Source organism: Electrophorus electricus, chromosome 23 (genome assembly GCF_041902795.1).
Source record: "Electrophorus electricus isolate QZ-2024a chromosome 23, ASM4190279v1, whole genome shotgun sequence".
In the NCBI taxonomy this organism is placed as follows: Eukaryota; Metazoa; Chordata; class Actinopteri; order Gymnotiformes; family Gymnotidae; genus Electrophorus; species Electrophorus electricus.
The window spans coordinates 14947501-14969406 of NC_137519.1; the positions used below are offsets into that span (position 1 = coordinate 14947501).

The window sequence follows — 21906 nt, forward strand, 5'->3', positions numbered from 1 at the left end:
CATGTGCATCAGGGTGCAATTAGATACTCAAAACAAGCAAACAATCAAACAAGCATTTCTTCTATCAAACAATCTCATTATTTTGTCACATAAGGTTTGGGTTTGACACTCAGCAGGTCCGCAATCGTTTGGTTTTTTTTGCTTGTTTGTTTTCTTTTTCTTTTTGAAACCCAAAACGTGCAGTGAATGATGATTGGTCGACATCAAACACCAGTCTCCCGACCAAGACACATTAGGAAGTTGTCAGTCACAAATGACAAGTGACAGGTGCTCCGAACCTGCCATTTAAGACACTGGAGGTTTGAGTGGTGTTTGAATGCTGTGGTCCGCCGCTGCTGTAAGGACTCGTGTATCCTGTTGGACTCTCTCTCTTTGAGCCTCCAGGGCAGGGAGGGCCTGAGCTCACTAAAGTCGCTGTAAATGAAATGTCCACAGCGATAATCCATGTGGCGTCTCTGCTGCTAAGCGACGGGCTTTCGAACCGTCAGCTCCTGCTGTCCATGTGTTTGTTGTGGGCGTCTGTTTTCAAACACCTGTTTAATCTTATCACCTGCCCAGCTGTGATGTCTGTACAGATTGTCCATGTACACAGGGTCACTGCGCACACGCACACACACACACACACACACACACACACACACACACACACACACACACACACACACACACACACACACACACACACACACACTGGAGGAGTTTGAGTTAAATGGATTTTAGGCACAGAGGGCGTCTGAAATTGGGTACCATGCACTACACACACATTTGAACTGATGCACGTTTTTTTGATCAAAAAACACAAATTTCAGTACGTCTTGCAGTATTTTAACAACGTTGACGATCTAGCACAGTTAGCTAGCTAGCTACATGCAGCTATTTAAACATTAGCTCATGCTAGTCGGATAAATGAAATCATTATTTAACTGTGCATATCACACTAAAAATAAATGTTTTACAGAACAAAGGAATAATAATTGGAACATGAATCAGTTGTCATTAATCATTGTACATACACTGTTGTTTGTTTTGGCTTCATAAACATCCTGTGATGGAGCCATGTGACTCAATAGCTTCCAGGGTTTCCACACTCAGCATTGTATATGATCTGGGATGATATATAATCCAGGAATTTTTTTTATGAATGCTAAGGGTTCGGACACACTAACGATCCTGGAAGTGTTATTTTGGTATGCTATTTAGCACAGAAGTATGTGCGATATGACACAGCCATAGTGTTCTAGTGTGGAAAATAACAGGTCAAGCAGTGTCAGGTGACGTGTCCATAAACCTTCAGTGGTTAACGGAATTGTTTCCTTTCTGCTTTTGTCTCCAGAATTCCTCAGGGATGAGTTGGAACGGATCTACAGGCAAGCTGGCAGCCGGAAGCTCTGGTCAGATCCCAGTCTGCACTTCCCACACAAACCCTCCACCCACCCAAACCATCTCTCAGCTGACCACTGTGAAGAAGCTCCCAGCCTAGTCTTCTTCCTTAGAACTTTGCAGGGGTGTTCCAGGCTAACTCCAACCTAATCTCCATCTCCCAACCACTGGAGCAAAAAGTGTTGACAGTACAGTTAACCTGAATATCCTGCTACTCTCCTCATTTTTAAAAACGATTTTGAATCTCAGCCAGTCAGTCCTGGATTCTCCATGTTTTTTTCGTTTTCCTGCTCCAACATACTAGATTTAATTCATTAGGCTGAGAGTCAGACGTGTTGGAGCAAAGAAAGCAAGAAAACACAGGAAGACCAGGATTGGGAATGATCTCCACAGGTTCAGCCGGAGGTGATGGACCTGGTTGAGGTGGACATGGTGTCCCAGAATAGTCAACACAGTTCTTCTTATGCTCTCTGTCTGTCCTGTCCAACTTGAGTAACCCCTGCCCAAACAAATCTATCTTTCCGAACATGCAAACCACACGTAGGCTGGCAGTTCGGTGCACTGCAGCTGCAACGCAGAAGTTTGCCAGTTCTATAGCTCCTCATATAACCACTCTCTTGGTCCATGGCAAGCAGGTAACAGGTTGATGGTCTTCATTGCCTTTGCATGCGTTTGTTCCCCTGTACGTAGGCACTGTGCGTGACACGTCCCCAATTGTATCCCATTCTCTGGACAGCACGCTTCATTCCTCCTCTCTTGTGACCAGGTGGCGCTGTGAGGTGTGATGGTTCTGTCGTAGTCGGTGGTGTGTTTTTTTTAAAAACAGTCTGTGGTTTATCATTTGCGTACCATTTTGTTTTTCCATCGTCAGTTACCGTGTTCTCATGTGACGCCAGTCAGATTGGTGGATTAGTAGCTGGTCCGGAAAAACCCTGTAGCTTTAACCCGTTCTGTGCCGTTCCTGTGTTCGAGCCGCTGCTCTGCCAAGCCACCCTGTTCACGCTGGTGAAGCGTGTTTGAAGTGTGTTGGTCCACGTGTGTCCCTGCATAATCTCTCCACGCCTGCTGCCTGACGTCCAACCTTTGCTGGAATGCATCCGCTAAGGTCTTGGATGGAGACACGAGTTCTAAGTCTCAGAATTAGTGAACATTAAAATACTTCTTTTGACACCAGTACGATTTTTGAAAATTGAGAGTTTGAGTGAAGGGACACTAGCTGGAGGAGGGCTTAACATCCTGGCATCCAGGGGTTCAGAACCGCTCCCAAGAAATTCTTGTACCTGCAAGATCAAAGTAAAAGTGTAGGTGGCAGTGTTGAGTTCTCTCTATTTCAGTGCTTATGTAGATATGGAGGGTCTGTCCAACGGCAAGGTGTTAAGGGATCCGGCACCTGCAGGTCGGTAGGCCTCCCCTGGACTGGTGGAGCACAGATCAGTGCGGTTACGGCGAAGCAGGGTCTTATGGGAATTAATTTCTACCTTCCGAATCGAGCAGTTTTTTCACTTGATGTAATGACAGAATTTGGGCCGTTAAGCCGGGTCTCGTCATAAATCACGGGATCCTCACCGTATGCCAACATCCTGCTTTTCTGTTTTTAAATTAGCCCACATAAACAAATGTAATCTGTGAGTGTTTAACCTGTTTTGGGATTATCTGTACAATCCCTGTGGGATAATCTCTTTCTGTTCACCAGGTCCGTGGTGCGACTTGCTGCCGGTCTCTTATCTAAACTAGTGGACAGCCTTGCCCCAAGTATTACTAGCATATTAGTGCATGGGAAACAGGTAAGTGAGAGCTAAAATCAGGAGGTGACATTACAACCGATAGAACTGAGCTTCACAGTTCAGAGAATTCAAACCGGACGAGAGGTGCTTAACTGTTTTTAAGGCATTTTAATGTTCACTGATCGTTTGTGTATCATTCATTCCTTAACATAGACTGCTAGACTCCCTGTCTTGTCGACCCCTAGAGCAACACTTCAGAGTGATGCACGTGTCCCCGCTTGCTTGCTGAATCAATATTTTAAATCCTTAATATCAGCTGAACTGCTCACATAGCTGACGGCTGTTCTGTACCCACTGTTTTGTATTTGCCGCTACTGATGGTTATTATGATTATCATTATTTCGTTATTACAGTTGTCATTATTATTATTGTAGTTATTGTTGTTGTTATTATTATTATGTTTTTTGTTGTCTTTATTTTTCCTGCAGAGGATACTTATCTTTATGTCTAAGCGTCTTTCTCAGATAACTGTGCTCTATTTTCTCCTGCTGTAATTCATTACACTACAACCTCCAGGACGAGCATATCTGCATATAGGATTAGTTTTCCCTCAAAATGGGCCACACTTATTGTAGACTTGAACCTTGGAGCCTTACAGGAATAAAAAGAGAGCTCAAGTCCTTATGTGGTTCTCTCTGTGCTTTGGACAAATTGTTATGAGTCTTGCGGCTGATATTAAAAGCGTAGAGGTCCACTGGGAGCATTAGAGTGAGGTGAGAGGACAGTTTACAAATGAATATTACAGACTGTAGCTGCGGGATAATATAAACAACCTTTGGTCAAAAACAGACGACAAAGACAATAGACAGAGACACTAGATAATAGAGACAGCGGACGATAGAGACACCAGATGGAGACACAACACAGGCAGTAGTCAACCACAGCAATCAGTGCTCAGGGTCTGTCCTCAGTCCCAGAGCCTGCTAGTCAGTCAGACTGTGTTATACACTATAAGGGTACACCTTGTAAATGTGTCCCCACCCCTGATCCTGTCACTCCAGGTTCATGCGAATCTACGCTCCATCCGTAATCTAACACGCGTCTCTAATCTTCAGATGCGCTTGAATGTCTCGATTTGCTAGTCGAGGTTCATTCGGTCTGAACTCTGCAGGAAAGCTGGTCTCCAGGGGCATGGTTGGAAAACCCTGTCCTACAACACCAGAACAGGCGTATAGACCACGCTAACGCTGCTCTGGGTGCCAAACTCTGTTGCTAGGTAACCCTGGGTCTTTTTGGCCATGACGAGGAGGTGATCTCCAACCCTCTCTCTCCTGGAGTCATTAAGGACATTATCTACAGCAAGTGCAGCCCCCGCGGGGAGCGAGAGGCTGTGTTGCAGCAGGAGCTCGTCATCCACATCGGCTGGATCATCTCCAGCAACCCCGACCTCTTCAGCGGCATGTTGAAGGTCCGAGTGGGGTACGCAGCCTTCCTGAGCTCTTTGGCCACGCGTAGCGCTGAAGACTGCGGGTAGCTCGGGGCGGGTTGGCGCCGGACGTGATTTAGGCTGCGATCGTGTGGGGTCATTTCAAAGACGTGCTATTTATTTTGAACGATATTAGAAACGGGACACCCTTTTGCACGCGGTGTGACTTTGCTGAGCCGTCCTGGTTTGGGTTCAGGTGGATCATCCAGGCTATGAAGCACGAGTTGGAGATCCGTGCAGGAGATCTGCGTCCCCAGGACATCTACCAGATGTCCCCCAGCGACGTCAAACAGCTGCTTCTAGACGTCCTTCAGCCGCAGCAGGCGGGCAGGTACCTCCACCCCCCAGACCGTGGCCCTGCCTCCAGGGCCTGCCTCCACCCACCCCACCCCACCCCCACGACTGGCGCCACAGGCACAAGCTCCTTGCCAGATCTCCGTTGCCACCTCCACATAATGAAAATGACAATGTTGTTTGGACTAGTGACTTGTTTATTATTATTTCCCACTTGGCATAATTTAGTTTGACTGTGTATATTAATGGTTATGTTTTAATTCATTGGAGCTCTTGGTGTTTGAGCAGGTATGTTGATTACTGCCTCAGTCAGTAACTCTGCCTCAGTCAGTAACTCTGTCAATAGTCAGTAACTCTGCCTCAGTCAGTAACTCTGCCTCAGTCAGTAACTCTGTCAATAGTCAGTAACTCTGCCTCAGTCAGTAACTCTGTCAATAGTCAGTAACTCTGCCTCAGTCAGTAACTCTGCCTCAGTCAGTAACTCTGTCAATAGTCAGTAACTCTGCCTCAGTCAGTAACTCTGCCTCAGTCAGTAACTCTGCCTCAGTCAGTAACTCTGTCAATAGTCAGTAACTCTGCCTCAGTCAGTAACTCTGTCAATAGTCAGTAACTCTGCCTCAGTCAGTAACTCTGCCTCAGTCAGTAACTCTGTCAATAGTCAGTAACTCTGCCTCAGTCAGTAACTCTGTCAATAGTCAGTAACTCTGTCAATAGTCAGTAACTCTGCCTCAGTCAGTAACTCTGCCTCAGTCAGTAACTCTGTCAATAGTCAGTAACTCTGCCTCAGTCAGTAACTCTGTCAATAGTCAGTAACTCTGCCTCAGTCAGTAACTCTGTCAATAGTCAGTAACTCTGCCTCAGTCAGTAACTCTGTCAATAGTCAGTAACTCTGCCTCAGTCAGTAACTCTGTCAATAGTCAGTAACTCTGCCTCAGTCAGTAACTCTGTCAATAGTCAGTAACTCTGCCTCAGTCAGTAACTCTGTCAATAGTCAGTAACTCTGCCTCAGTCAGTAACTCTGTCAATAGTCAGTAACTCTGCCTCAGTCAGTAACTCTGTCAATAGTCAGTAACTCTGCCTCAGTCAGTAACTCTGCCTCAGTCAGTAACTCTGCCTTGTCCCTTCTTTTCCTCTGCAGGTCGTGGTTGAACCGGCGTCAGATCGATGGCTCTCTGAACCGCACGCCCCTGGGCTTCTATGATCGCGTGTGGCAGATCCTAGAGAGGACCAGCGGCGGCATCAGAGTGGCATCTCGACACCTCCCTCAGGTGAGTGATACCTCCGTCCTGTTCACCCTCCACGTTGGAGAGGTGTTGACGTGAAATGACGCGCGCTCTCTGTTGCCGTTGTGCAGCAGCCCACTCTGTCCGACATGACCATGTACGAGATGAACTTCTCCCTGCTGGTGGAAGACACTCTGCAGAACATCGTGTTGCCGGAGTACAGGCAAATTATAGTGGAGGTGAGCGGAGCACCTGCCACAGGTGAACACACAGTGACCTCATTAGCAGCAGTGTCTCTAGCCTCAACGTAAGCGCGCAGATAAACCTCGATTGCTTCTCAAAATGCTTGAAGCCGGACGGCAAAACCAGTGTTTCGTCCTAATTGAGTCTTAGATTCTGCGTTTTAGTTTGTGTGTAAATGAGTCTTTGACGCCTTCCCTCCAGCTACTGATGGTGGTGTCTGTTGTGCTGGAGAGAAACCCGGAACTGGAGTTCCAGGAGACGGTGGATCTCGATCGGCTGGTTAAAGACGCCTTTGCCGACTACCAGAAGGATCGAGGCCAATCCGAGAGAACTCCCAAACAGGTGAGCAGACCCATGCTCCAGGAACCAGGACTCATCCAAGAATAAGGCTTTAGTCTGCTTGTATAGTTAAGAATTCCTTTAGAACTCGTTAACCAATTAATGTTGTCGTTATTGTTGTCGTAAGCAGAATAATGTTAAAGAGCTTAGTAGAGCCGGTACATCTTATGCTGTGGCGTGACTGTGAGGCTGCTTGCTGTGGTCCACAGGACGATATGGAGGCGTTCTACAACACACCCGCCCTGGGGAAGAAAGGGACGTCCAGCTACCTGACGAAGGTTGTGATGATCCAACTACTGCAGGGAGAGATGAAGCCTAGCAAAGACGACCCCTGCTCCGTCAGCTAAATAACCCTGAAACGACCCCTGCTCCGTCAGCTAAATAACCCTGAAACGACCCCTGCTCCGTCAGCTAGTCCACCCCGAAACGACCCCTGCTCCGTCAGCTAGACAGCCCCTAAATGACCCATCTTCCATCAGCTAGTCGACCCTGAAACGACCCCTGCTCGGTCAGCTAGACGACCCCTAAACGACCCATGTTCCGTCAGCTAGACGACCTCTTCTCCATTAGTTACAGGAGCCTGCATTATGCTCTCTCTCTCTTCCCCCATGCTCTCTCTCTCTCTCTCTCTCTCTCTCTCTCTCTCTCTCTCTCTCTCACCAGCATGGTTTTCTTCTCCACTGCGCTGTACTGTTACATCTGTTTTTCAAACCCACACTTTTCCCACCTGTATCAGCAGGTCTTCATATAACTTGCTGTTACAGACTACACAGCCTCTGATAATGTGGTAGGTTGTTGTTGTCCTGACTTTGAAGTTTTCCAGTGCACATGTCGTGTTCTGAATGGTCCATATCTTCTATCTTCCACTGTAAATGACTGATATCCTCTATATGAATGATCCATATCTTCTATTGATCCCCCACTGTAAAGGTAGTCTGCCCCTCCTGTTTGGCTCTACCTCTGTACAATAGTTGGCTGAGCTGCAGGACGTGATGATTGCATGTTGTATGTCTTGCATGGAGTGACACTGCTGTTACTGGAAATGTAGTATGGAAATAGAATGATGAGTTGTTTGAGTTGTCTTTGAGTTGTCTTTGAGCTGTGTTTGGGCTGTGTTTGAGTTGAGCCATGCAGCTGTAGTTGAAGATCCATTTTTCTTCACGTAGATCTGGGCTGCATTGCTGTTACACTTGTTCAGTTTATTTTTTTGCAGTCAGAAGAATTAAGTAGAAAGTTTCAGTGGAATTTGCTCAAGGTGTGTGCGCGTGTGTTTACTCCCTGCAGACGTTTGTTTTTCTAGCCTTAGGCTACTAATGTAATAAATAAATAAATTGTGAATGCCACCCAGTACATTGCAGCCTGCTGGTGTCTGTTACAACGCACACTTCCACAGCTGTGATGCTGACTATCAGGAGGAAGGCTGTGCTTCTCAGTGCACTGCATCCTCAAAATAGAAATGATGTGTTCATTCTTGTGCGCTCTGTGGGCCTGAGGGTGTGTGCGTCCGTGTGTGTGTACGTGCCCGAGCTTCTCTGATCCAGGGAAGAGCTGTCGTACGAATCCGCCGCTAAACTCTCACTTCAGTTCCATGGACGTTTAAAGCACTCGACCTCTAGGAAAGGTCTGCGTGGATTACCTTTAGAAATCCTGACAAAAGAAATCCAGTCTTTTATATCTTTTTCTACAAGTAAATTGCTGAATGACATTTTATAATTCAAAATTCTTATCCATTTACTACAAATGATGTGTCTAAGATTTTTAAAAAGTCTCCTAATGTCATACATGGATGACAGCACACAGAATGTTCCAGAAGGAAGTGAGCAGTGAGTCAGGTGCTTGAGTTTAATCAAGCTGTCGTCTTTCCTTTGTGCTACACACACGCACCATTAAATGTTAAGATGCCCAAACGTGAACTGTGGTTCAGCTCGGGAATAAATGTAACCACGGGGAGGGAGGGAGGGAGAGAGAGAGAGAGAGAGAGAGAGAGAGACTATAAAGCGTGTAATGTTTTCCCTTAAAAAGAACCCACATAAAAGTTAATAGGGCTTTAAAGTCAAAGGCTGAGAGCCGCTAGCAGCTTCAAAGCTCTTGCTAGTGGTCATTCTGCTGGCCTGCCTGGCTCTGCCACCCTGTTCCCCTCCTCCTCGATCGGCTCTTCCACTCTGCCCCCCCCCCCCCCCCCCCCCCGCTCTGTGGGAGTATGTGAAGGTCACCCAGCAGTGGGTCGTGAGGCTGACTGTACTGCTCTAGTGTGTTGACACACTTCCAGCACTTGTACAGTCAACAGAATCACTCAAGGAGTAACCTGGTGTGTTTATTATTATTATTATTATTACTATTATTATTATTATTATTATTATTATTATTTATTAGTTATTATTTATACCACAGGGCAGTTTGAATTTCTTCATTCTCTATTCCCTAATACTGAGCCTATACAGATATAGGTTATAACGGTATACAGATTCACAGAATAATGTCAAGTATGTCTCAAGAGAATCATGAGAGACTCAGCCACACACTGTCCGCCCACCCGGGCTGCCCCAGGTTCACGTCTCCGTCTTACCTTACAATCAGCCATATGTTTGTTGAGGACGTTGTCTCCACGTTGGCCTTGGCTCCCACTCCTGCATATCTCCCGCCTGCCTGCCCGAGCTGCGCTGGCCTAATTTTACGTTTTAATGAGGTCACAGAGATTTTCTACATGCAATTTGTCTCTCCTTGGAGGTGATAATGAAGTCATGCTGACGTGTGGCAGTGTTGTGGTGTCCTCTGCTCTCCGGGGCTTGGAAGGCAGATGCTGAGAACTGAAGATGAAAATGAGATATCGAGGAAAGTACACGAGTTTATTACGTGAGGATGGTTTCTTTTTCTCCAGGAGAATAAGAAGGCCATAATGGATGTCACAAGGCTGTGAACCAAACAACACAACATGAGAGTGTTAAAAGAAGCCAGTTAGACTTCTGATGAGCGAGTGCCTCACAGCGTGGATGTTCAGAGAGAAAAGAACAAACATGAGCTTTTTAAAACGATAGTCTCGTCGCACGGCACGCAACGGTCCGTGTGCTTCCTGGCTCTCTCTCTGGGGTTAGGTCGCCTAAGGAAAAGGAATCGGAATAGAAGCAGACTACACCAAAGAGGCGCAGGTATACCCGATTTCAATCACCCCTTGAATGGCTCTGACCACCCCTGCGCCTCCCTGGTGCTGCTGGGCCGTGCCCCGGCGGTCACGACCCTCTGGGCCAGACAAACGTAGATCTGATTTTGACTTTTTTTCACTGAATGAGTGTCTAATCAGGCAAAGATGGATTCGTGCTCTCCCCACACACCCCAGATGTGGCCGCTGTGAATGTGAATTAAAACAGTTTAACAATCCTCTGCACAGACTTAACAATTCGGCCCCATGACGTACCACGTCCTATAAGTAGTGTCTCGATGGTGAGTTTACATGCCTTGCCTCAGTTTTCTGACTGGGACCAACCGTGTTTTGCTGGAAAGGGAGAGTTATAAGGGTTTAGTGTAGTGATTCTCAGACTTCAGTCATGGCTCTGTAAATATAAGCAAAATTTAAACTCACCCCACTTAATGTATTCAAAGATCCACCCTAGACATCCTTCTGACAGCCCACACACTCCCTCCATAAGTGGGGAAAGGGGGCAATTTACAAGGAAACGAGTCTGGGATGAACACAACTGCCGTTCTGGCAGGGACAGGTAAGAGGCAGACACACACACACCATGGACAGGTGTCTCAGTTCCCAATTTGCTAGTTTCAAAGTTGTACATTCAAACAAAATAAAGATGCAGCTTAAATATTTATTGCAAGTCAAAGCCAACATGCACTTGAAGCCTCTAGAGTGGTACAAGAGTTTAATTTTTACACACTTAACCAAGCATGATTACATAATCACCCTGCCTTTTTACATATAGTTCTTTGAAGTTTCCACCATTTGGGTCCAACTGGTACATTATTTACCATTATGCAAATTGATGTCGAATACGTCTACCAGCTGGGGCCTGGTACCGTTACAGTCCAAGAGAAGACTTCTTTTTTTGAAGAAAAACCCCCTAAAACTTTAGCTTTTCAGTACCATCCTGTACCTGTCAGAGAGATGATGTGCTTTACACAAAGGTCTGCAGAGGCCTACCCAGAATACTTTGCAAAGGCCCCTGCTCTGTACACAGATCAGTTTATAAGGACACAGTTTCTCTATGATCCTTTATGTTTTCTATTTCTATTTCAATGTTTTTCTTGTAAACACTCTTTAGTACCTTAAGGGACACCGTGGGCGGGTAAAAGGCAGACACACATACACACACAGTTTAGACTGAAAAAGCTCAGTTCACAGAAAACCCGTCATACAGAAGGACATCACAAATCTCCTTTGGTTGTTAAATGGAGTAAAAACTATCTCTGATATGGTCCCCATCTATGAATCGAACATTTGCCGAGAGTTAATCATGATGAGCAAAATCACGTCTTCCATTTGTACAGTCTGACAGTGGACCTTTTGCACATTCGAGTGCTGTGCGTGAGCCTGGCACTTTTATTTCAGTCGTTCTGCATGCTGAAAATACGCCGGCCTTGACCAACATGTGAGGCTTCTTTGGCCGGTAGAGCCACAGCTTGTAGTGCTTTCCCTGCTACTCTTGCACACTTCAGCATCATGAGTGAAACCCTCTGCAGCCCTGCAGGCTAGGCAAGGGCTGTCAGATGTCACTTCACGTGTTTCTTTGCTTGGTTTGACAATTTCTTCCTCCGCACCAGCAGGGGTGTTGGACGGCCCTGGCTTCCCAGAGCCGCAGAAATACATTTTTATTTATCTTGGCTTTCATTTTCTTTTATTTTGACTTTAAAAATAAAGCTGTTATTATGGAGCTAAATAATGCCAGATTGTATCTTTCACGATTAATTGATTTTTCAATTAAAAAATGTGCCCCCACCGCCTCAAAAGCAGAAGTGGTTTGATCGTTCAGCATGCGCATCTATTGTGCAATTTTCAGCACATTCACTATAGATTAAAACCTTAATTCAGCTCAGACTAAAACAAAACCAGGACTTCAGAACGGAGTGGCATGCGCGAGACAAACCCAGAGAAGCGGGGTCATGCGGGGTCATGCGGGGTCATGCAGGGTCATGCGCTGACCCAGAGCTGCTGTGGTAACATGGGGTCATATGAGAGAGATGGACGTATGAGCAGCACGTGTTCTGCATTTTCAGAAGTTGCGTAAGTACTGGTTTTTTTTGGAGGGGGTAGTGTAAACTTCTCAGAATAGATCTTTATTGATGCAGTTCTTTGGAAATGGAATCAGACTGATGTGGAAAGATGATGGCTGGCTTTTTGTGCTGTTGTTTTTTTTGTTTTGTTTTTTTAGAGAGATTTTTTGATTGTAGAAAAAGTTCATTTTTAATTTAATGTAAAATATAAGTTTCAGAAAAATCCTCCCAGTCTTTACTACATACAAATACATTTATGTACAACATGTTTGTTTGATAATAATAATAATAGTAATAATAAAAAAAGAAAATAAAAAAGATGATTTGATTTAAGATTGGAAACAGCAGTGCGTATAAGAATATAGATTTTTATACGATATGAAATGAGCAAGGGGTAGCAGAGTGAAAAATGGTTTTTAAAAATTAAGTAAAAGACATGAAGAGCCAAGAGCGCTTTTAATGTTTGAACCCAGTAAAGTGTCTTCGGTCCACAGAACTGTGCCTGTTTACACGCTGGAGGTTGGAAGCGTGTTTGTGTGCTCTGTCTTGGAACTCTGGCGAAGGCTCCGCGAAGCAAAGGCGTAAAGAAGAGGGTTCACACAGCTGTTGATGAATGTGAAACTCCCAGCAACATCACCCAGGGAATTTATGAACAGCAGCAGTTTATCTGCAGAGTGCGGCTGAGACTTTTTCAGCAGAATCCCAGCGATTTCTACCAAGTTGATGATGTGGTACGGTGTCCAGAATATGAAGAAAGTCACTACAATCCGGGTCACAATCCGAGTCATCCTTCGGCTGCGGAATAGCGCTCCCCGTGTCACCTTCTTGTGGATGCAGTAGTAGGACGTGACCATGATGGAGAACGGAATGACAAATGCCAGCAGCGTCTCTAGAACTGTCACGAACAGCCTGTGGTTGTCCTGGGACATTATTCTCCCACATTCCTTTTTGGTGCCTTTCTGTAGCACCTCCTGTGTGAGGACCGGAGGAACAGAACAAGCAAGTCCAAGAATCCAGATGGTGAGGAGAAGAGCTGTCTCTCCTCTCTTCCCCAGCTTGGCCCACCTCGTGGGGTAGCAGACCTGCATGCAGCGATGGACACTCATCACGGTAACGGTCAGTAGACTGGAATACACACTGCAGTAGGCGAGCAAGACCAGGGACTTGCAGAGCGTCCGTCCGATGCGCCACACATTTAGCTGGTTGTACATCCACATGGGCAGCGTCATCAGACTCAGGATGTCGGAGGCAGCCAGGTTTAGCATCAGCTGCACAGTGAAGTTGTCCTTCTTGAACCAGAGTAGGATGACCACAACCACCACCGCATTGCCGGGAATTCCTACGGCACAGAACAAACCCATGAGCACGGAGCTGACCAGGTTGGCCCGGGACAAATCACCAGCGGAGTCTAGATCACTGCCGTTGCCGTGTTCCATGACGACTGCGTGCAGACACACTCAGGAATGATACGCAGGCAGGAAGCACACACATGCACAAATGACTAAACTTTACTGTCCCAGATGATTATCAGATTGAAACTATAACAGGAACTTGTGGCATTATGTTTATTTATACAGAGGGGGATTGGTACAGATTCACATACTACCCAACCATAGACACTGCAGCTTAGTTATTATTACTTAATATCAGATTTTTCATTGGTACATAAACTACTTTAATTACTTTATGTGTAGCGTTCTCCTCTTTTGGGCAAAAACCCGAGGTGGCGGATTTTGGGATGTAATGATCTTTGTTCTGTGTTTTATTTTGTCGCACTCTGAATTATCAGTGTGTGAAAAGTGCCACTCAGATAAACTTGCTTTGCTTTGCTCTACCACACATTGCCACCACTATGAAAATGTTATGTGTACAGTGGCACAAATGACATGGCATTTAAATGATTGCTAATGCTCTCCGGTTGCAAAATCCAGTGTTTTTCTGGGTTAGGGTGCTGTGATGGTGGGGTTTTGCATGCAAGACCATCTGACTTTGCATTGCTCTGACTGTTATTCAAAACACTGACCATGTGGCCCTAAACCAGACCACAGTGTTGCATCAGTGTCGCTGGGCTGGATAGCAGTCTGTGGATTTTGGAACAGTATAATGGGTAAGCAGTTAAATGAGAAAGATGATAGATGATAAATAAAGAGAAACGGGTTTAAATGCAATGGTATTGCCATCTTTAATTAAACATTTATTCAATACTGTGTTGTTTACATTGAATAGAAAAATGTTTCACCTTTTTTGCTAATGAATCCAGGTTATAATAGGAAATGGGTATTGTTAATGGGCCAGTTCTACAGGTTTATACTGTGTGTGAGGATCGAACTATAGAAAAAGAAGTCCCATTCGACATGCACACTGTAAACATGCTTCATGGGCAGTTATGACTCATGGCATTTCAAAATGATATGGTTAGTTTCAAACAATCAGATTACAAGGATTTAAACAGGAAGATGTGGCCTTGAAGGTCAGGTAATGTCAGACAACACTGTAACACTCATGGGAGTGAGGCTTTTTCATTCCTCTCTATGATGGACTATAGATTGCAGCACCAGCTCAGTAAAATCTTTGCTATTCCTTATCCAGTGCAGTGATTGGTTGTAATCTTAAATGGTACCATGGGTTGCTTTCATCTCAGATGAGATGTGTTCAATTTCTGTGTGCATGTCCATACGTGTGTGTGTGTGTGTGTGTGAGAGAGAGAGAGAGAGAGAGAGAGAGAGAGAGAGAGAGAGAGAGAGAGAGAGAGAGAGAGAGAGAGAGAGAGAGAGAGAGAGAGAAAGAAAGAGTGATATCCACAATGCTCTCTCAATCTGTAGCTGGGCTCCTGGAGCTTCATAAATGAATCATCTTCCGTGGTTATTTTATTAGAGGGTGTTTACTTTTAAGATTCTCTCACTTCAGTGTCATGGAAAGAAAATGACTGTGACCCCGACACAAGAACCTATGTCTGTGCATCCCAGCCAACCCTGAATAACAGCATTCTCTGTTTTACTCATGGAGGTGAAGGTACTGGACTAGTAATTAGAAGGTTGCCAGTTCAAGTCCCAACACTACCAGATTACCACTGTTGGGTCTGTCATTCCTAAATCCCCACTAGTTGTGAAGTTAAACATTCAAATATAAAATGAAGATGCAGACCTCAGAATTAGTTAAAGAGAATAGCGGGTCTGTCTTTTATTGTAAGTTAACAAGAATTATTGAGGCACCCTCCAGAGAATGTCCAACAACCAAACAAAGAACCCACATTTTTATGCATTGGTCAGAATTGATTACGTATTCACCCCAAAGTTTTACATACTAGGGTTTGCATTCGCCACCATTACATTCAAACTATTCATTAGTCAACATATGCAAACTGACATTCAACACCCACACCAGTTGTAACCTGTTACCACCACATTCCAAGAGAAGACATCTTTTCACCTTGTCCTAAAGAAGATGTTTTTCTGTACCATCTCACGCTGAGGTCCACCAAAGCCTACCCAGGATCCTTTACTAAAGCCTGCAGAGGCCTCTACAGAAACCCTGTATGCAAATCATTCTAAAAGGACAAAGACTCTCTATACTCCGTTATGTTTTGCATTATTAATATGTCTAATGTAATGAATATGTCTAATGTAATTAATATGTCTAATGCAATTAATATGTCTAATGTAATTAATATGTCTAATGGAATGTTAGGCCTCTTTTGCCTGTTAACACTCTTTTATTACCTCATGCCCCTGAGCAAAACCCTTAACCCTCAATTACTCAAGTTGTACTCAATCAGAATTGTAAGTCGCTTTGAATAAAAGTGTCAGATAAATGCTGAAAATGAAAATGTAAATCACTGCAGTCTGTAAGAGTCTTTAGCTATGGAATGCCAAACCATTTCACTCTCTTGTGCTGGAAGTAATAAGAACCTTCCAAAGAGAAAGAGATCAGATCACAGTGGAGTCCTTAATAGTCTGATTACCACTGTGGAGTCTCTTAAAGTCTGATTACCACTCTGTATTGCCCTGATCCATAATTGGATCTGCATAAACCCCTGATGACTTGGGGTTGTAATCAGACTTTAAAGCAGCAATAAGTGATTTTACCACCAAAAATTAGCAAACAATATTTATGAAAGTGATTATTTATTATTTTAAAAGTTTCTTTTTCTCTAAAGTTCAGCTGTCATGAGAAGAAGAATCAAATGACTGTAGTTTTCAAAGGAACTGGTTTTGCTCCGCATGGAGGCAGCCACGTTTAAGCATCCAGGCCACTAGTTGTCCTCTTGACATTATGAGACAGCCATTATGGCAGTCTCATAATGTCAAGAGGAATCATTGGAAAAAGTGACTTGTAGCTCTTTAAGAACGTACACTCACATGCTGCATGATCAGATGGATGTCCGAGGTAACCTGCTAACAGCTCACATGATTCATAGATCAGACGGTTTTGTTTATGTTCTCTACTCCAGCAGAGTGGCTTTAAGGCAGTGGGAGCTCAGTGGTGAAGCTACTGAACTAGTAATCAGAAGGTTGCCAGTTCAAATCCCACCACACAGCTCTCCTTCTCTCTAAACCTTTATTCTTTCCTGGTCCCTGTACCAACAGCTGTCAAAACTGTTATTTTAAAAATGATATCTTAATTTTTTTTAGACCAAGCAGCTGTGAAAATGTCTTATTGTGCACTGTCAGTGACTGCTTGACTTCTGGACAATACAGCGCCAGAGAGTGCAGAGGAGTCTGCATTAGCCTGCACTCGCATGATGAGAGAAACTTGGTCTGCTATGTGGGAAATTATGCAGGAGTGTAAACAGTCTCTCTAATCTCTTTCCTGCAAAATCTTCATTCTCTCCCATATAGATAATTCCTTTCACTATTTCCTTCTCTCTCTCTCTCTCTCTCTCTCTCTCTCTCGCGCACGCGCACACACACACACACACACATCTGTCCACTAGAACACACAGCAGGTCATGAGCACTTCCTGACAGCGGGGGAAAACGAGGATTAGGAGATGGGTCACCTGGCCTGAGTGTTCAGGTATCTCCTCTCCTCTTCCTGCTGCTCTCTCTTTCCCCTTGACTTTGAAAAACGTGATTGCTTATCTTGCTAGCCACTTCCTGTCTATCTCTGAGACATTTCCTGTCTTCCATCTAAAACCTCTCCTATCGTCATAGTTTTCCCCGACAATAAAGTTTGTATACATCAAATCTTGTCCAATCATGGATGAGACCACGCAACAGGGCTTTGGGTAAACAGGAGGGCTTGCACCCTTATCACACACTTTATCACACACTTTATCACACACTTTATCACACACTTTATCACACACTTCATGAGGAAATACCTGTCATATATAATGCACAGGTACATCCTGACAAGCAGTAGCTGCATGACGATGAGATATTGTCAGATGTGGTCAGACGCACAGCGATGACGACGACGACGACATGGTCAGGTGTTGGGATTCTTACAAACATCACTGTCCAGCAGTGGCTCTGGTTGTGCTTATAAACTGACCAGTGATGAAAATTTAGAGTATAGCTAACACTAATTGCATTGCAACAGATGGACTACAGACTTTAAAATGCAAAGTGTCTCTAATATACAGATGTTCCTGTACAGTGGATGATGAGTAGCTATATTAATAAAGATATACTCATCACACCACTGTCCAGAAACATTTGTGCTTGGCTATATTAATAAAGATACAAACAAAGGTTCCTGTACAGTGGGTGATGAGTGTATCTTTATTAAAATAGCTAAATGCCATGTTTTAAAATAGCCTCTCCTGTTTTACCACATCTTAGGAATTGTGACCTTAGCCTCACATAACATGGTGTGTCATGTAACCTCTAATGTGCCCTTTGATGTTGAGGAAGAAAAACAGCACTGGGATCAGTAACTCTAGCTCATTGTCTCCCCCTGGTGGCTGCTTGTGGTCCTCATAGCTCACCTCCCCATTCCACACACAATTATTTTAATCTGTACATCAAATCAGGAACTGAACATTGAATAAAATAAACACAGGTCTCATTCCAGAGGTTCAGTCCCTCAACTGAATGAAATGGAGTCATGAATGAAATATCACACAAAATTATCTCACACATCTAAAGAGAATCACAAATTTTCTAAAGTGTGGTAAACATTCCACAGTGTTTGGCATACCCCACACTGACAGTCCTTACATCTTCTGTTTCATGTCATCAATTTGGCTCTGTGAAGCCAAAGTGTAAATGGACGAGGTCACACCATGGTTGATGAATGTCAGTCTTTTAGCACTGAGTGTTTTATAAGGTCTGACATTTGTCAAACAGACTGGTCGAGAATGTTTCCTGGAAATTCCAGATATTTTCACCAATCACGGTAGCGGTCAGTAGAGTGGAATACACACTGCAGTAGGCAAGCGAGACCAGGGACTTGCAGAGCGTCTGTCCGATGCTCCACACACTTAGCTGGTTGTACATCCACACGGTCAGCGTCATCAGACTCAGGATGTTGAGGCGGCCAGATCCTTCTTGAACCAGAGTAGGATGACGGTGTCCTGCCCCTGTGGATCCATTTTGTAGGTTTATATATGATATGTATGAAGGTGATTGTTTAGAGGGGTGTTTGGTCTGGCTCAAGGTTACCTGTAATCCTCCAGTAGTCTGTGTGTGAGAGAAAGAGCTGTGTGTGTGTGTGTGTATGTGTGTGTATGTGTGTGTGTATGTGTATGTGTGTGTGTATGTGTGTGTGTGTGTGTGTGTGTGAGAGAGAGAGAGAGAACTGTGTGTGAGGAGAAAGAGAGCCATGTATTTGTATGCTCTCTCCCTCTGTGTGTGTGTGTGTGTGTGTGCGAGGAGAGAGCTGTGTATTCATGTGCACTCTCTCTCTCTCTCTCTCTGTGTTTGTGTGAGAGAGAGAGCTGTATGTTTGTGTGCTGTGTGTGTGTGAGAAGAGAGAGAACTATGTATTCATGTGCTCTCTCTCTCTCTCTCTCTGTTTTTGTGAGAGAGAGCGTGCTGTGTGTGTGTGTTTGTGTGAGGGAATACTTGATGGTGGCAGTGGTAACTCAGTGGTGGGTATTTGGACTAATCAGAAGTTTGCTGGTTTCAGCTTCATCAGTGTCACTGCTAAATGGCTGAGCGAGAGCCTTACCCCTCACTCATGGCTGTAAAGCACTCTGGATAAAAGCATCTGGTAAATGCTGTAAATGTGGCAGGAAGAACCATGTATAAGTTGTGAGAGCATGTTCACAAGCTGGTTTGACTCACTGAAGAGCTTTCTTCCACTTCACATGCACTTACTAAACAGTTTAAACAAAGTTTACATGGGGCATATACAATTTTCGGTTGTAATCTTGTCTCACAGAAACACATCCACATTATTGTATTGTTGTTTGTCTGTTTAATTATTTCTTTCACTTTCTTTACGTTAATTTATTCAGCAGATGTCAGTCAAAATCTAGAACCACTTACAAACGGATAACTGACATGCTCATTATACGGAAGGCTACTTAGGTGCAACTCAAACAAGTCACCACTAGAGGGCAGCAGATGCAATATTTTAGATTTCCTTACGTCGAAGGCCTTCGTAATAAACAGCTCCAGTCGATTTGTAAAGCTTTAAAAATATAGGCATTCCTGGTACTTGTACATTTACAATTAAATATTGCTCAATGTAATATAACAGTTTTAATATGTATTCTCCAGAAAACGGTTAGTGCTGTAGGAAAACCTATTTAAGAGAGCTGTACGATTCCATGTAGAGATTTTCCACATGCAGTCTGGATTTTCTATGTTTGAAGGTGCCCTGGTTGGTGGTCTTGATTGGTCTTGACTGGTGACTCTTAACAGATTATTTGCTGACTACTGACTATGTTTTTAGATATTATATGACACAATAATATATATAATAAATAATAAACATGGTCAACCTTTTATAAGAACTCCAGGGCAATGGTGTCTCAGTGGTTAAGTTACTGGACTAGTAAGTGGACGGTTGCCAGTTCAAGTCCCACCTTAACCCTCAATTGCTCAAATGAAATACTGATTCATAATTGTAAGTTGCTTTGGATAAATGCTATAAATGTAAATCCACCAGTTTATCATCAACTCCTCCTTCATGCTGAGTTGTTCAGCCTCTGAAAGCTGGGACAAACACTGCTTTAGTGTCTGTGGTATAGATGGTGTGAAACAAGTCAATATATTAATGCATGTGGTAGAACACCAAGACAACTGGTTCACCTCTGCTCTGTCCGCAGACGAAGAAATGTTAGAAAGCTTTCTTACATTTCTAATGGATTCACCATTTACTGGAGTTTGTCACATTGCACCACCAACATAGTAAGTACAGCACAGACGTAACCATTAGCAACCTGAGCAGGAACAGATGTCATGTTTCTTTGAGTTGGCCAGACACAATTTGCTTTTCTGTGGGATAAAATCTCGCAAGGAACGGACCAAGATGACAGCAGACAAGATCTGTCACTAGACCCCAGTTCACTTCGTCTGGGCTGACAGACCACAGCGCTCCTGTGAGTGGGCACCAGGGGAATTGTGGGTAATGTAGGATTCTGCAGACAGATGATCCGTGAACGCTGGACTACGCTTTTGCCTCACACGTCATCTCGTGTGTGTAAGAAGTACTGTCTGCCGAGCAGAGGACACATCATATGTCACAGTACAGGCAGCAGAATGAGTTGGACATGGATAAACACTGCGGATATTGTAGCTTAAATGTCATAACTGATGATATATTTTCATTTACTGATTCAGTTCTTTATTATATGTATTATATTTCTGCACCTGGGAAGTTAATTGAAACTAATGCAAAAAGAAGGAACTGAGACCTTAACATTCCTTTGCAGTTTAGTGTGACTGTTTCTTCTCTTTCTTCTCTCACTCTCTCTCTTTTTCACATTATCTCTCCATCATTCCTTTCCCCACTCTTCTATTACATGCTCCATCATACATCAAAACAATGTTTCTTCAGGCAGTTTACATTTGCCATTCAGTGGTCGTGTCTGTTGCCATGTTACGCCTCTGTGGTTGGCATGGGAACTAAGAGGGTGGCATCAACCTGCCACCCTATTCACTTTTTTTTTCTTTCTTAAAACGAAAGAAACTTCTCAGAAAGAAACTCAGAAAACAGGACCGTTTGTACAAGCTCTGGGAGTCTTCATTCATGTGGTAAATATGGTAGCAAGGCTCTTAGCTCTGTTCTAAATCATCTTAACTATTTCTACCAAATGTTGGCTGGAAAAAAAATTAGTTTTAGCTCAAAGAACACACAGTGAACCTATTTCAGAAATTTCAGGAAACAAATTACTATCAGACGCGAGACAGTCTGTGACAGTTTGCTGGGCAGGGGACGCACAGGACAAATAGAAGGGGATGCTAATGTGTGTGAGTCCAGAGGCTTCATTGTCCACAGGGCCTAACCCTAAGGCTAACACGCCTCCTTTAAGACAGTGGCATACCTGTTAGGTTTGCAGAAAGTCCTGCTGAGTGCAGGTCAGCAGGATGCTCTGAGGCTAGTCCTCTCAGCGTTGTGCGTGCTAGTGTTGTGTCACTGGTACAGCGGTCATATCGCAGGGGACACTGGGTATCTACCGTCAATTACGCCGAAATTGACAGCTTAAATGTTTATTTAAAACTCAGCAAGCACCTCTACAGATGAACCATACACGCTGTTGGAATGAACCTGGGTCACGCTGGTTCTGTTCCCATTATGTGAAAGTCTTTTGTCCACTTTAATCCTGGTTTACACAGCGTACTGCTTAGTTTAAGGCTGTCGATCACGTTATGAAGTACAGTTCTGTCGTGACATTCATCATGTTTGAAACAACTCCATTATCAAATCACTTCAAGGTCATTAAGTACTGTTTGTTTTCCTATTGGCCTCGACCCTTTGAGCCCCTGACCAGAGCTGGGCCTCCATGTCCCCTCGCTACGACCTCTTTTCCTATTCCCACACACCCCTGCCGTGCACCTGCGCTGAGTGAATCATCAGCCATTGGCTGGTGGCGCTCGCTCCCTCGC

At 44.2% G+C, this 21906-nt stretch overlaps 2 protein-coding genes across 6 annotated transcripts in view; one reads left to right on the forward strand and one right to left on the reverse strand.

The window, feature by feature from the left end:
• Window positions 1-8039, forward strand: part of phkb (phosphorylase kinase, beta) — a 70334-nt gene extending 62295 nt beyond the window's left edge. For 3 of the 5 annotated variants that reach the window (XM_081706200.1, XM_081706204.1, XM_081706202.1), the window contains 8 exons: window positions 1334-1391; window positions 1925-2015; window positions 4381-4583; window positions 4787-4921; window positions 6023-6152; window positions 6239-6346; window positions 6552-6692; window positions 6899-8039. In XM_081706200.1, the coding sequence (XP_081562326.1) occupies window positions 1334-1391; window positions 1925-2015; window positions 4381-4583; window positions 4787-4921; window positions 6023-6152; window positions 6239-6346; window positions 6552-6692; window positions 6899-7036 (1004 nt within the window). In that variant the 3' untranslated portion in view covers window positions 7037-8039. Of the gene's footprint in view, window positions 1-1333; window positions 1392-1924; window positions 2016-3073; window positions 3165-4380; window positions 4584-4786; window positions 4922-6022; window positions 6153-6238; window positions 6347-6551; window positions 6693-6898 lie in introns of all 5 variants that reach the window. The other 2 variants (XM_081706201.1, XM_081706203.1) reach the window with 2 other exon arrangements.
• Window positions 8040-11367: 3328 nt separating this feature from the next.
• Window positions 11368-15688, reverse strand: LOC113567551 (leukotriene B4 receptor 1). The gene has a single exon (XM_081706211.1). The coding sequence runs from the start codon at window positions 13340-13342 to the stop codon at window positions 12413-12415; it is 930 nt and encodes a 309-aa protein (XP_081562337.1). The 5' UTR covers window positions 13343-15688; the 3' UTR covers window positions 11368-12412.
• Between the last annotated feature and the right edge of the window lie 6218 nt (window positions 15689-21906).

Excerpts from the sequence above, each read along its gene's own strand:
- LOC113567551 (XM_081706211.1), bottom strand. The coding sequence starts at position 13,342 with ATGGAACACGGCAACGGCAGTGATCTAGACTCCGCTGGTGATTTGTCC.